The sequence below is a fragment of the Passer domesticus genome, chromosome 7, assembly GCF_036417665.1.
Source record: "Passer domesticus isolate bPasDom1 chromosome 7, bPasDom1.hap1, whole genome shotgun sequence".
Taxonomy (NCBI): domain Eukaryota; kingdom Metazoa; phylum Chordata; class Aves; order Passeriformes; family Passeridae; genus Passer; species Passer domesticus.
Genome location: NC_087480.1, coordinates 56,559,806 through 56,575,687, shown reverse-complemented (window position 1 = coordinate 56,575,687; position 15,882 = coordinate 56,559,806). Strand labels below are relative to the sequence as shown.

The window sequence follows — 15,882 nt, the reverse complement described above, 5'->3', positions numbered from 1 at the left end:
TGCCATACTGATGCTAATACATTTATTTCTGTTTACAGGTGCAGACAAAGCTTCTTGAGCTGAAAGAACTGGAAAATAACCAATTTAGTTGGCACTCTCAGCCCCATAGTACACTTGTTAATGGAACTGTGGATCATTCTAGTCTTAGCAACAGCAGCAGTGAAACTGCAAACCTTAATGAGAATGCTGAGAGGGAAAGCATAGCAGAAGAGGAACAAACAAACAGTGTGTCTCCAGTGAGTAGTGTTTTGCCTGCTTGATCACGATGCATTGCAGCTGTGAAGTTGGAATAAGTTAAGAATGTACCAAGATTGATTATGTTTTTAAACACTTGCACAACTGAAATTTCAGGGTGTTTTTCTGAGGGACTGTGTTTCCACATATCTGAAAGTTCATAAGCAGAAAAGGAGGTAATTTTAGTTTGCCTGGAAAGCAGCAGTAACATTTTTTCTGTATTTATTTCCAAAGCAAAATTTCATAAATTGAATAGCAGAATTAACATTAAAGGAGAGCAGCTGTCTCCATTTTGGTGCAGTGAGAGCAGAATAAGGAAAAGTACAGAAAATCTAAAACTGTCTTGCTTTAAATGTTCCTCCTTATGTCTCAGTAGATTTATGATTGATTTATTTTTTAACTTACAGGATTTATGGAATACTAAATATGTGCTATAATAAGTATGAACCTCTTAAAGTATGGTTTTGTATATTCTGTGATTCTATTTAAAACTTAAAATTTTATTGTGCAGTCTTGTATTTACTTATATATGGTGAATTGCTTTTACCCTTGTACAGGTAAGGAATAGTCCTGAAACAGCAGTCTCTGTAGGAGAAGAGAAAGAGACCCCAGCTGCAACTGTTACCAAAAAAGTGAGTTTCTTCAGATTTGGGGAAGGAAAAAGTAGGTTAAAAAAAATCCTGGTTAACCTGTTTCAGGCTTGCATGATGGTCATACAACAGCAGAGGAATAATTGTCATTTCCTACTGGTTTTATTTAGTGTGATGTCTTGAAAACATTTCATCTTGTGTAGCAGGCAGGTTTTTGAACAATATTTTGGATCTCCATTGATGAATTATATAGAATTCCAGCTGTCTCTTTGCTTTAAGCTTTAAAAAACCACTGAATGGTAACAGGAGATGACATAAGTGTTTTCCATCGTTGCAAGTCTTAAAAATTTAATATGTTTCTCTCTGCCTGCATTGCCCAGGAAGATCCATTTGATGCTGAATCTCATCCGTTGCCTGATCTAGTTTCTGAAGCCAGCTTAGAGTTCTTCCAGTCTGACCCTTTTGTTGGCAGTAAGTAAACATTTCTCTCTAAGTGCAGATTTGCAGAAACGGGTCTTGTGTGAATGCATCAGACTCATCTTCCCCTTGAGACTGCTCTTTATAGAATAAATCTGAAGATGTGTGGGTGACAGGAGCATGGAGCCAATAGCATTATAGAAATAGTAGTGATAGAAATGAGAGTTCTGGGGTGTTCCTCCTTCCTTGATCTGGGCTTCCTAATGAGCTCTGAAAATTGCTCCTTTCCCTCATTGCTCTGCCTGAGGACTTCTCTTCCCCATCCCCTCCCTGCCTCTGCCCTGGTGGCATTTTGGCTGTAAAGGTGTGGGCAGGCTTGTGATACCTGTGGTGTCAGTGATGTGATTGACAGCCCCAGTCCCCAAACAGGTCAGCAGAGGGTTCTCTGGGCTGTGCTGTGGGGAGGGTGTGGGTGGTTCAGAATGAATGGCTGTGGCCTACTTCTGGGGAGTTTGGCTCTCAGAACAAGGTAATGTGGAGCTGCACCATCTGTTCATCTTGTGGAAGTGCTGGGTTTTATTTTAAGAACTTGCCATTGACGAATGATGTTGCTCTGCTCTTATTTTCTATGGAAGGAATGATCTGCCTATATGGAGCCAGTTGGGAAAGGGGAGTTAATTTGAATTAACTGCTGAAGCAGATGTTTTCAGCCACATTAATATGATTTTACACCCTTTCAGATCAACATAGTCTGATCAATTTAGCTTGTATTGCTTTGAAAGGAAAATAAGCTAAATTTGTTTCAGATCACTTGGCTTCTGAAAGAATGTCATTGCAGATTGAATATTTTAAATTAATAAATTAAACTAATTTAAAACAGCTTGAATGTTCCTGAGTCGATACTGCTTGATTTTTGTTTATATTGAAGTGGTCTTAGAGCACATGACACGGCCTTTCTTTCAGAAGAGGAAAGGTCTGTCTGTTAAGAACCAAACTTTTGGGCTTTGAGCACTCAGTATACTCAGGGGTAGATACCCACAGCTAAGAGACAGGATATCTGTCTCTCAGATGAACGTGAGAAAGTAGAAGTGAGTTGGGATCATGCATCCAGTACTGAAGTGAACACTTAGGAGCTCCCATCCACAGTGTCTGTGACAATTAAACCAACCTGGGACTCATCTCAGTAGCTGGCCTGGATTACTGCAGTGGTGTTTCTGCAGAATGTGGGTGTTTGTGGACAACAGCCAATGGAAATGCAGCTTGGAGATGGCTGATTCTGTGTGTGTTTCATGATGGTAAGAAGCTCTTCAATGAATATTTGCTTTTCTTTTGAACAGATGATCCCTTCAAAGATGACCCTTTTGGAAAAATTGGTAAGCAACTTTATAACTCATGATGTGTTTGTTTTTCTAAATGGTTCTTGCTAGTGAGGAAAATTGTCACCACTTTCAGATGAAAAAAGTAGGTGGAAATGCTACAAAAATCATTATAGAATATATGTGACATTAGCACTTGGCCACTTGTGTAAAAGCTTTTTGGAGAAGTCCATTGCCAGTGAGTTTTGCTCTTTTTGGAAGTTCCTTAGCTGGGATTTAAGTATGTGAAGGTGATGAACAGAAGGCTCCAAACACTTGCTGCCCGTTTTATTTGCAAAGTAGTAGAACTGTGCTCTTCTAAAGGCTCTTAACATACCAACTTCCTCTGGAATCAAGTATTGAACAGGTGGGAAATCTCTCTTTAGATCAGCTTAATAGGCAATGTCATTGAATTGTTTGCTTGATCCTGAGTGACAAAAAAAACAAATAACCAGTGGGAAAGCAATAGTAAAATAGGGTTGAGCACCAAGTGCCAAATAAGAAACATCACTTGGGCTTGGGAAGTGTAGGAGAGGGCAGGACAGTTCTTAGGAGCATTAGGTTTTGTAAATGCTTCATTTTTAGGGATTTGGTTAAAGAACCTATATGCTGAGATTATTCTGGAACTGCTGTTTTCATGATTTGCAGAAAATGTTGTCTTGTCTGGTGTTTTGAATCACAGAATACAAATTATTCACAGGCCAATTTCCTACTTCAAAGGTCCTTGGTCTTAAATGTGTCACTTTGCAGCAGTATGAAAAAAGGTGATACATTGTTTAGATTTTAAGGTAACAGCTAAGTAAAACAAGCAGAAATACTAGGGGGATGTTTGCTTTTTTAGATCCCTTTGGTGGTGATCCCTTCAAAGGCTCAGACCCTTTTGCAGCTGACTCTTTCTTCAAGCAATCCTCCACCGACCCTTTTGTGACTGCTGGCACTGATCCATTCAGCTCTGCAGACAACAGTAATAATACCATAGTAAGTCTGGTGTCACACCTTTTACTGCTTTCTCCATGTGACTTGGACAAAATAACTGTTTTGAACATTTAGACATGCTTTAAAAAATTGATATTCAGAAATCATATAAAGGTTACCTCTGATCCCCCAGCTCTGTCTTGTCTTTTTGTCCTATTCTCTAGACATAGTCACAGATGAAATAAAAGTAAAAATAAAAACATGTTTAAAGTACTTCATTGTGGATCTTCATTGCTCCACAGCTAAGAGCATTTGACAGTAATGACTTAAGCTCTGTTATTATTTAACAATGACTGTTAAGCTTTAGAGCTCTCCACCAACTCTATTAGTTGGTGGAACATAATAAATGGAAAGAAAGCCAGGATTAACCTCACCAGGTTATGTTCAGACACTTGATTTTTGCCTCCACACACTATAGGATCAAGAACTGTGTGCTGTATTTTATCTGAAATGTGATGTGGTTTCGGGGGTTTCCCCTTAGAAAAGTCAGATTTTTCTATAGATGTATGTTCAGGTTTTGGTTTTTTTTTTTTTTTTTTTTTTTTTTTTAATAAGAATCACCAAAGGTCTCTTGTGATGTGGGGATACCTAGTGAATGATGATACCTCTTTCAAGGGTACTTCAGTGTAACTTTAGCTCACATTATAAATGAGCAGTGACTGAATACTCTTGAGCCTTTAATAAGGTAGAGTTGGGCATAAAACTCTCGCTGGTGTAGACTAGAACTTGTTGAATATGTAATATTTAAAGCTGATAGACAAATTAAGCAGCTGAAATTCTTCATGCCATTAATTTTGTCTCCATTCTTTTGCCATCTCCTTTCCTTTTCAGTGCTGTTTCTGTTCATGCCTCACTTCCAGCTTTGTGTGTGCATAAAACATGCATAGACATATATAAAACTCAGATACATGTGGATTAAGAAGCAAGTTAAGTGTCTGTAGAGTGTGTCAGAGGTGGACCCACAGCAGCCAAGAGTGAGAAATCACTGCACCTGCCAGTGGTGGTCCTGCCATTCCCCATGGTGTGCACATTGTGCAGACCTCAAGGTCATATTTCATACCACACCCTACACCTCCAGCCTTAAAAATTAGAGTTCTACAATTTGTAGTACTCAGCACACTATCCTTTTCAAAGTCTTGATGTTCTAATGTAATAAATTCTTGCTCTTATTACAGTCCAAAGGAAGAAAAAAACAGGGAGGTCAGAGCTGTGGTGTGGGATTAGGAGTGGACTCTTGAGATGTGTACTTCTGAACTGAAGTTATGCACTCATCCTAAATGCTTTACCACACCTCTCTGGAGTGTTGAAATCTTAGATCTCCTTGAAGACGGCTCTGGTTGTAGAAATCTGAGACCAAAATGAGCAGTAGATATTCTTGACTGTTGCATTAGCTGTTACCAAGTATGTTGCACATATTGTACCTTTTTTCCATCCTTTCAAAGTATTAATCAAAACAGAAAGGAAGAGTTTCTATTAATAGGCTTGTTTACTGATGCTGATAGAAGCTATTTTCAGAATGTGTTATCTTACAACTTCTAAACTAAAATAAATGATGACTGTATTCTTAGATTGAAGAATCTTTTAAGCTGAAAACAAATTTCCCTCCAAAGGAATTTTTTATTTTAGACAGAGATATCAAAGAAGAATGACCCTTTTGCTCCTGGTGGAACCACTGTCACTACATCAAACGATCTAGGTAAAAGTAGATTGTACATATCAAGCTTCTTGGGTTTTATTTTTGCTTTTGCTTGCTTTTGTTTCTAGTCTTTTAACTGAATTTGCAACAGAGCATTATAGTGATTTCCCATGTGTTCTGAATCTTCCCAAAAAGTGTGACATAAGGTGCCTGTTTTTAGGGGGGAAGTTTATAACCCAAAATTGACTTTGTCTGTCTGTAGTGTGTAGCACTGAAGACTGATTCCACAAAAACTGTTCCTCTGCTTTACTGAAACTGGGACAGTTCCTGATTTAAGTGTTTGGGCTATTTGGATGGTCTGTGCTGCTTCCCAGTAGGGTTGTTTTCAGAGATTTCATGTTACTGTGTAAGTAACATCAGGATAGCTCTGCACCACCAGACTAGATGGGGAATACAGTAACTCCTCCATTGAAATTTTTTACTGCTCAAGTTTGCTCCTTCTGTGACCCTCTCTGATCTGAGGGCTAAAGATGTTTTAGGGAAGGCTCTGAACTCCTATTTTCCTAAACTGCACTGACAAGTGATAATCCAAAACAGGAATCTATGTGTGATTTTGTATTGTAAACCTGTTCATTTTAATTGTAGGGAAAAAATGCTGGTTTTTAGAGATGCAGAAGTGAGTATGGCACTTCCTTCTCTACTGTACAGTAGCAGTTTTCACATATTTTAGGCACATGAGAATGAAAAGGTACTGTTGAATTAGGCTGGGATGGTATGAGGTTCAGGGGCTTGATTCCACAAGTGGGTCTGCAGTCAGAAAAGAGCTCTGGTTCATGTTTATACATATATACACATATACATTTTTATGTATATATGTATGGGTGTATGCACACAAAAAACACCTCTGTGTGTATACATACATGTATCTCAGTAGAACATTTCCAGTAGTATAGTTATTTGATACTTTCAGTGGAATTTAATAATTTTTTTAATGTAGGCAAACATACCTCTATTTCTTTTGAAGTAATTCAGCACAGGAGATTTATTGTTCTTAATTGAAAGCTGACACTTAGAGTTTTTTAAAAAGTTACTTAATAATTTGAAGTGCTTACCACATAAAATACTTCACTTGAATTACTTTAAGTTGCAAAATAGATAATAGTTGCTATTTATTAATAATAGTAGTGGGAATTTTTCTTTTCAGTCTTTTATATTTAACTTTTAATCTTATTCTTGGCTTGATTTTTGTATTTAGCTACAGACCCGTTTGCCTCCCTGTTTGGAAGTGAATCCTTTGAAGGTGGCTTTGCTGACTTCAGCACGCTGTCAAAGGTAATATGGAGCTGCTGCTACTCACAGAAAATGCATGAAACTGCAGTGACAAGGCAAAGCTCACTCAGTTTCATTACAGTTTAGCCACTACTAAACATTTATAATGGCTGATTTGCTGGAAAAAGAGGTCTTGATAGCAAATTGTCCTGAAATTCTATGAAGAATGCAATGTAATCCTTTTGGCTTGATACATATTTTCTCTCTATTTCCAGTGATACTATAATTTATTTATTTGTAAATTTGCTGATTTTAGCAGCAAAAGTATTACTTTTGCATGTTCAACTGCTTTCAACTTTATAGTGTTGTACACAGTAACCATTCCTGATGTTTCTTTCTGTTCAGTCTTCTGGAGTATGTGGATATGTGTAAAAACAAACAGTATTTTCTTTAGTCTTAGTCCAAATTTTAGTTCTGATTTAATACTGAATTATTGAAGAGAATGTCTGGTAGCACTGCACTGAAAATGTGTGTTGCTGTTTTGTTTTTTGAAGGCAAACAACGAGGATCCCTTTAGCTCTTCCACATCAGGCTCTGTCAGCAGTGTCACCATAACTAAAAACTTGTTTGAGGAAGCACCAGCTAAAAATGAGGATGTTCCTCCTGCACTGCCCCCTAAGACAGGAACTCCCACCAGGCCCTGTCCACCACCCCCTGGTAAGAGCTGACACTGAGATGTGGTAACAGTCAGCTGCTTCATGTTGGCAGAGGGACAGGAATTATGAGGGGAGGGTAAAGGCTCTGAATTTAAAATGAATGAGCAAGATGTGAAACAAGTCCATTTCTGATTGTTTCCTCAAAGTTTTGCATGATGTTTGGGACCAGAGTTTGAAGACACAAAGGATTTAAAAAACAGGAAAAAAAACTTGTTACAAGTGTATGCAAGAACACAGCATAGCTGCAAATTAAATGTGTGAATCTTGAACTAAATTATGCTTAAAGTGAGAATTTAGTGTGCTTTATACATTGCAACACAGGTGGATTTAATGCAAAATTAATTAAATAGGGTTAAAGAACTGGCTTAGGTTTTCAGGTTAACTTTTTCTAGGTGGCCTTGCCAGAGGTCTGTAGCAGTAACAGTAATAAACCCAAGTTCCCTGGGCTGTTTTCTCCTCAGTGATAGAGGAGTTTCTGGGACATTCCATGGCACAAACCACTCTGCTTTCCAGAAAAGGCCATGATTATCATGCATAACAGCACCTTCTTGTGCTTGCAACAAGACTGTATTACAACAGGCTCCTCACTCTCAATTTGTTCTTGCAAACATAGGAAAATCTAGTATTCCTTTAAAAATTTCTGTCCTCTGTTTCATTGTCCTTAAAAACTCTACTGCATCATTTGTTTACTGTTACACTAAGTGGATGAGTCTTAAGGTGTTTTAAGAAACTGGCATGAAACTTAAACGTGTGTTCATGTTTTCCTCAAAAGAAGGGGAGCTCAGTAGATACAGGAGTGCTCATACTGAAGTTTAAACTCACTCAGCTGTTTCACTTGTAATGTTGGTGTGACATCTGGTTCATGCTAATGCCTTGCAAGTAATCATTTCCATTGTAAATAACATTAAAACAGCTGACATGGCAAGTGATGATAATTTGAATGTTTGATGTTGGTCCTTATTTAAACATAAAAAGGATTTCTGACTGGATTCTGTGGGAGTGGTGTGACGTGGTGCACTTTTGGAAGGCAAGCTTCTAGGGCTGGAGCAGCAGCATCCTCAGCAACAGATAATTAGGAAAAAATAGGTGGTTTTGATATGCACACTGAAAATGTGATTATCTTGATAACCGTTCCCAATTAATTATTTTCCTAATGGAAATAAAATCTGAGGTACTTACATGTAATTATTTGTGATGACTTCCTTGGTTTGATTAGAAACAATGGAATACTTTTTCAAGGAAATACCCAAAAATCTTTCTTTTAGTTCTTCTCTCTGCTGAAAAGTGTGTAGAAGGGCTGTTGTCTCTGAATTCTGTTGCCTCTGTAGTTACTGATAAACACTCCCATTTCTTGATTTTGGAGAAGATTTGGTGATTGTGTATTTTGTATTCTTACAATTATTAACTTCCCATGCAGAAATAAAATTCTCTGGTTGTCATTTGGAGATGCTTCTCCCACATTTTTCAAGAAACAGGCAGGCATTATTTGTGAGTAACAAAACTGTAAAATCACAGAATGGTTTGGGTTAGAAGGAACCTTAAAGATCATTCAGTTCCATGCCCCTGCCACAGGCAGGGACACCTTTCACTAGAGCAGATTGCTCAAAGTCCCATCCAGCCTGGCCTTGAACACTTCCAGGGATGGGGCAGCACAGCATCATCAGTGATACATGGATAGAACATCATCAGTGAGAGAGATGGCAGGGTTATCTGGGAAGTGTCTAAGTAAATCACACATTTCCCAGGGGATGTTCTCCAAATCTCTAAATCATTGCCAGATGAGAATCTCTTTTTCCTCTTATGAAGTAATTTTAGGCTAATTTTCAAAAGTGATATGTGAAGTGATAAGCACCTTTGTTCAATTCTGTAGTTTTAATCTGAAATGGAAACAAGCAAGTTTTAAAATACAGCCACTGCAAGTGTGGAACCACTTGCAGAATCTGGTAGTAGAATTCAGGGAACTGCACTGAAACCTCTTGTGTAAACAGTAACATACAGAGGGAGTGGTGGGGTGGAATTCAGCTCTTCTTGGAAGTAATTGCGTTAATGTCCTCAGTGGTGTTGAAAGCTGACTGGGGTTAAGCTGAAAAAAACCCAACAGAATAAGTGGGGGTTTGTCCCTGATTCTGTTTATTTGCAGCTTCTTAGGCAAAAATTAACAAAACATCTTAGTCTGTGATTGCTTGTTATCATACTCCTTGTTTTAAACTGCAGAAATTCCTGGTCTTAGCATAGGGAGAGGACAAGGTGTTTTGAATACTTACAAATGTAATGTATTTCTGCTCTCTGAATAAAAGTGTGCTAACTTGATCCAAAGAAATAGTAAAAGAGCCTTGCTGGAGTGATCAGAGACAGCTGATAACCAGAAAACAATACTGTGCTGACAGAATAGGTGCTCAAAACTTAGAAATTCTCTTTCCAAAACAGTTAATTTATATACAACTGTGTTCCTGACTCATTAACATACATGTGTTCCTTTTTACCTGATTACCCTTTCAGAAAGTGTGGGCTGTACCCTCATTTTTTAAATTGGCAACCCTTCCTCTGAAACTACAGCTCCACTAGTTTGTGGGAAGAGGTTGCATTCTAAGTAGCTTTTGAATGTATTTTTTTTACTAGTTTTGGCATGTTATTACCTGCTATCTTAAATTCATTTTAAATTCATTTTAATCTAAGGGAAAAGACCTATCAATCAAATAGACTCGTCAGATTGCTTTAAGTCGAGCGACCCATTTCAGCCTTTCCCCACCCCAGACATTCCCAAAGAACAAGAAGCAGATCTATTCTGTGATCCATTTGCTCCCACCAGCATCAGTAAAGAGGCTGACCCCAACAATTTTGCAAACTTCAGTACTGTGAGTAAACACTTTTTACATTTGTTTCAGTATAATGGCAGCTTTGAAATGTTCACACTGAAGTCTTCAGTCTAATTTAAATTATTAAAACATATCCCATGTACACAAGGGATATTCTAGTTAAAACAGAGTTTACATTTAGTTTACAGCTGAGGCTGTCCTAAAACAAAATGCTGCAAAATGTTGTAGTTAATGTTTAAATTGTATTGGTTTTATGCCTTTTTTCATGGAGACTTTCTAGCTTTTAGAGGACAGGATTTCCAAAGTACCTATGTTCTAGGGATTATCCATTTTATCAATGTGTGCAGCAGATTTAAATTACAAATCTATAACAAGCACACTGTTAACTACCCAATTAAAAATAAACCAAAATGTGATTTTAATTTAACTGCCATTGAACTGTTTGGTCATAATTTTAATGTACTGAAATACTGATAAACAGCCTCATTACAGTGTATGTTAATGAAATATAATTTGATGAGTTTTGAATGGTTAGTAAATTCCAGACTTATGCACAATGAAGTAAAATAGTAAGTGTCTCTTTATAACCAGAATTCATTTCATAGAAGTCGTGGTGTCCAAGCAGTAGAAGCAAATCTAAAGGTTTGTGCATGCCTATATATTATTTTCTTCTTTTGAGCTTTTGCAAGTAGAAGTTTTGAAAGGCATCATCTCACTTTCAAGCCTGTTAAATGCAATTTGCATTTACAGTACCTTGATCATACTGCTCTCTCTGTTCAGGCCTAATAAGCTACATGCTTGATTGAAGTAAACTAAGGATTGTCAGGCTCTCAAAGTGGACTTGCACTGGTTGGTGTGTCTTGGAGCATGGTAACTTCTGAAATGTGGTTATCCATCCGTGGCAGTAGTTAGGGAGACTGAGAAGCCACTTTGGAGGAGTTGCAAAAATGTCTTCTGTCTTATCTTTGTGAAGAAAATAGTGCTATTTTCCAGCTGCAATTACTGGAAATACTGAGTGCACTATGGAGAAAACTCAGCTGTTTCTGCTTTTATTTCCCCAAGAAGGAGCTCAAAGCAGAGATCTGGAGTCTCTAACCTCTAATCCTTTCAGTTAATGCTGGGACATCTGTGAGGACAGGGGCTTCCCCTACCTCTTAATTTTTCTGCATGTTTGCTAGGAAGAAACTTTAGCATAATCTTTTGTGTTTTATTTAAGATAACACCCTTAGCTTTCTCTGATTTATAATAATTGTACAGGAGGTATTTAGTCCACAATCAGTTCTCATCAATACACATGGAAATAATCTATTCTTTTTTTCCCCTCTAATATCATGCTGACCTTTCTCTGTATTACTACCAGCCTTCTAACTCTACAGTTACCCTTATCATTTTGCTGCCTCTTGGCAGTAATATTTGTCATCTACACATTCAGAAACAGTCTACAGCTAAATTTTTGCAGTCATTTTCACCTGGAAAAGTCATCCCTAATGAAAGCAGGATAAATCAGGATGGCCTACAGTGTGAATAGGAGTGTGCCTTGCAAAATGTTCTCCTGATTTATTCAAAGGTTTTCTTGTATGGACTGGTATTTAACCATATAAAACTATATTTAAATTATAGCACTTTCTGCTCAGTAATGTTTTAGAAACTTAATACTGAAATTTGAAACATGGCATATTTCATTAAAATACATCCTTTTGATGGCTTCAGTGCATTTCTTAGTACTTAAACCTTAGACTAAGCCAATTTAGTCTATTACAACTACAAAACAAGTAATATTTGAAGAGTAGAATATGTAAAATTATTGAAAAAACTAATTATCCCTTAAACTGAATGTTTGGACAGTAATAATTATCACTGTATTATTAATCTGTCTTATTTTGTCTTTTAAACTTGCAGTATTCTACTGAGGAAGACATGATTGAATGGGCTAAGAGAGAAAGTGAGAGAGAAGAAAAAGAAAGATTAGCAAGACTAAAACAGCAAGAGCAAGAAGACTTGGAACTGGCTATTGCACTCAGTAAATCTGAAATATCAGAAGCATGAAGTTTAGAATAAGATTTTATCTGACGTAAACTGTTTTGTCCCTTTTCCTGAGTACCTAACCTATTTAAATGTTAATCAGAAAATGCATATATACAAGAAACTATGAAAGGTTTTAAATTTCTGAAAGTGATGTGAATGTTTCTGCTAAATTTAATCCTTTTGGTTATTGTTTGAATAATTGTTAAGTTTAGCATTCAATTTCTCTCAAGTTTTCAGGAGAGCCAAGTACTTTTCCCAGCTGAAAGCAAATCAGTTTAAAATGCAGTTAGAGAGATTGGGGTTTGACTGTAATCTATCAGCAGTTGGTAATTGAGCATAAAGTGAATACAGCAATTACTCTGTCATGGCTGACTGTCTCCCATCAAGCAGTTAGTCACTGGAAACCTTTAATTCTTCTGAAGGGGTTTTAGTAATGCCAGAGTTGGAGAGTGCTTTATTTTATATGTATGCATATAGATTCTTTTTCTCCTTGTTGAAGATTTTATGTTGGGTTTAACATAATCTTCATGAAGTCTCCATCAGAAAGAGTATGTCTTTCTGAAACCTTTCTTACTTTTCCTGCATGATCATAGGTTTTAAGACAGACCTGTTATTTTGTTTTGTAAAGCAATTAAACTGAAAATTCATGTGCATTTGCTGTTGGCTAAGGTGACTGTCAAATTGTGAGACCCCACTGCTATTTGAGCCACATTTGCCTGTGAAATATGCAGCTGAACTGGCAAGTTAATGAGTTCCATTTGAAATAGGATTGAAAATAGAAAGAAAAAACAGGTAGTCTGATTTCTATTTTTTTTAACCACAGTTGTTTTCTGTATATGTAATTTATTGAATGCCAACTGATAGTTGCACCTTAAACTGAATGATTTCTGAATGGTCACTGAGTCAGAGTAGGATTGATAGAATGTTAATGAAAATAACTTAATGAAAATAACTTATTGTTCATTTTGAATGAATTGTATTTGGAAAATCAGTTTCATTAAAATAATTCCAAAACCAGGAATCTTGTGCCCTATCTAAGAAAAATGGATGGCAGCAGCATAAACATCTAGAAGAGGTTTTTTTCTTGCACTTTGAACCTGTGGTATTTCTTTTGAGGAAATTGAAGTGTTTCAACACAAAGCACTGGGGCAAAGGGGGAGAACTCAGACACACTTCAGTATATTTAAGCTCTTCCCATTACCTGTCAATGCTGCTGTTGCATGAGCTTGAGGGTTTTCAATTTTTCAAGAAAAAATGAGTAACCTGACTGGGATGGTTTTTCTTTTGCACTGGGAGATGAGCATTTAAACACCTGCTCAAAAAAAAATGTAACTTAAAATTTTGCAAGTATTAAATAGTTATAACTTATCTTATACATCTTTGTAATGAGTGTACACTAATCTTGCAAATCATATGCTTAACTGGATTACATAGTTTCTTATCTTTTGTTAAAAATGTATACTCAGTGGACCAACACAATATTATATGTATATATTATATATATATTCCTGCTTTCCTTTATGGGATTTAAAGTTTTGAGTCATTTGATGTTACATTTCATGTTACTGACTCTGACTATAGGACTTTTACTCAGACTACCAACAAACCACTGCTGTGAGCTAAATGGCATTACTTTATGAAGTTTTAACTGTTTGTTTTGTTGGTTTTTTTTTTTAAACAACTTGTTCAGGTGGGATTAGCCTCTATTTATAGACTTCCCTTTTGTTTAAAAATTCTAACAATAGCCTGTAATTATGAACAAATAAAGTTTAAGTACATAAACGTGAACTGTTTGCCTGTTTTTTCAAGAGGGTGCTGTGAGATGTAAAACATCATGTGAATGTAATGCAGTGTGAGGTGTCCTGACTGCAGCCTGGTGTCTGTGTCTTTGGCACCTGACACACCTGCCATGGGTCACCTTCACAGGAACAGGATCCAGTGGCAGAATTGTGTTGTCTTGTGTTATTTCCCCAGTAACTTCTCAACAGTTTCATTTACCTACCTAATTTAAATTGTCTGTTTCAGCATTTGAATATTTAGCAAATTTATGACTTCAGTATTGGAGTGTTTTAATTGTGCTTTAGCCTGAATCTTCTACGTCATTGTGCACATTGGGCAGGGATGTGCAACCTCATGGTTTTGTGTTTGCAGTATTGACAGAAAGGTAATTTAGATGATACCAGATTTAGATAACAAAGGGTAAGGTTGGGAAAGTAACATGTGGCTAAAGTCCTATGTTTTCTTACTATGGAATTCTGCATCATGTCAGTGAATACTCTTGAATTTAATTCCGTTGTTAACTAGAATGAACATGAAGATTGGCTTTCAGATGCATCTGTTCTTCTTCTAAGAAGGAAGAGAACAGTGATTTTCCCTAATGGAAGATCTTTTTTGATCTTGGTTGGTAGAGTGGAGTTTAGTTGCCCATGTTAGTGTTACTGAACTCTTGAATTCTCTGCAGAATTGTGCTTGCAGGGACCTCAGGGGCTTAAATTAGGAAAGGTGCAGAAGTAAAGAGGAAGGGAGGGAAGACAGCATAATGTTACCCCAGAAAAGGTGGGAAAGAACTTGTAATTCATCAGCTGGCAAGCCTTCAGTCAGTAATATCCTGAAACATATTCATCCACAAGCTCTTTAAAGAAACAAGGAATAGCAAAACACACATAAATAACACCAGCTGCATTCCCACTCCTTGCTTGGAATACTTTAGAATTCCTGTGGTGCTAAAATGGAGACATCTGGAGCTTCCTGGACCTTAGATTTTAACTGAAAACAAAGAGCATTAGTTTTTAGAGCAGGTGATCTGCTGACAGAGGTGAGAAATGCTGCATTGTTTGGATGTGTGTTCAGGAGGTCACGATGTTGTTTCTAGTTATCTTTTGCTGATTTAATAAGTGAGTATGGACAAACCACTTAATGCAAAGCCATTTCCTGTTCTGTAAGTGATAACAGGTCTCATAGTTATGTAATAACTGCTCTAATCTGGAAAGACAACCTTGGACAGAATAAAAGGAATTTTATCCCATTTTACTTTTGTATCCCATAGATAGGAATGATGTTACGAGGTGTTCTCTCTGTTGGTGCAAGCAGCCAGTTGCAGTCCTATACAGGACTATACAAATAACTGGAAATAAATTAAGAGTTTAACAGAGGTGCTGTTTTATACAAGATATTTGAGGCTTTAATTGCTGGTAATAGAGGGAGAAATTCTTGCCTTTGACTTCAGAGAGTCCTGGTGAGACATCCTGTAACACTGTCTGCAGAGTGTCAGCTGTCTCAGGTTTGCATGTGCCAGACTCAGTCTGATCCACAAAAACTGATTTTCCTGTGTGGCCAGAATTATTATTTGTTCTGTTGAGACTATGTAGCATTGAAATGTTTGTATTCTAAGCCAGAAGGTCTTTAGGATTGTTTTCCATATAATGCAGTCTCTCCTGAGCTGCTACATGAACAGGTGTGGTCACTTGGAAAGAAGAAAGTAATTTTAAAAGACTCAGTGGGTTTTCAGGTAAGATACTTATAGAATTTTTTTAATACTTACTGAAGCTCTGCTAATATCTCCTTATTTTTAAAATTATGGTCCTTGAGTTCCAAACAGTTCCAAGGATTTTGGAGTGTGAATCTCATTTTGGGCCCACATTCAGTAATAATTTTTACTGAGTAAATAACTCAGTTGAGGTTCAAATCACTGACCCTGAATCCTGAAAAAGGTAAAGTACTTGCTGAATGTTAAACTCATATATTTAAATTCTCTAATTCTTTAATATACTATCCATTTAACTTAAAATATTTTAGTTTACGGTCAGATATTAAAAGCAGAGCTGTTCTCACACATACAATACTATGCTC

At 36.9% G+C, this 15,882-nt stretch overlaps 1 protein-coding gene across 8 annotated transcripts in view; it reads left to right on the top strand.

The window, feature by feature from the left end:
• Nucleotides 1-13,821, top strand: part of EPS15 (epidermal growth factor receptor pathway substrate 15) — a 67,739-nt gene extending 53,918 nt beyond the window's left edge. For 6 of the 8 annotated variants that reach the window (XM_064428843.1, XM_064428842.1, XM_064428841.1 and 3 more), the window contains 10 exons: nucleotides 39-236; nucleotides 792-866; nucleotides 1,205-1,295; nucleotides 2,579-2,614; nucleotides 3,438-3,574; nucleotides 5,198-5,267; nucleotides 6,463-6,539; nucleotides 7,031-7,193; nucleotides 9,869-10,047; nucleotides 11,908-13,821. In XM_064428843.1, the coding sequence (XP_064284913.1) occupies nucleotides 39-236; nucleotides 792-866; nucleotides 1,205-1,295; nucleotides 2,579-2,614; nucleotides 3,438-3,574; nucleotides 5,198-5,267; nucleotides 6,463-6,539; nucleotides 7,031-7,193; nucleotides 9,869-10,047; nucleotides 11,908-12,054 (1,173 nt within the window). In that variant the 3' untranslated portion in view covers nucleotides 12,055-13,821. Of the gene's footprint in view, nucleotides 1-38; nucleotides 237-791; nucleotides 867-1,204; nucleotides 1,296-2,578; nucleotides 2,615-3,437; nucleotides 3,575-5,197; nucleotides 5,268-6,462; nucleotides 6,540-7,030; nucleotides 7,194-9,868; nucleotides 10,048-10,613; nucleotides 10,651-11,907 lie in introns of all 8 variants that reach the window. The other 2 variants (XM_064428844.1, XM_064428850.1) reach the window with 2 other exon arrangements.
• Nucleotides 13,822-15,882: the final 2,061 nt, after the last annotated feature.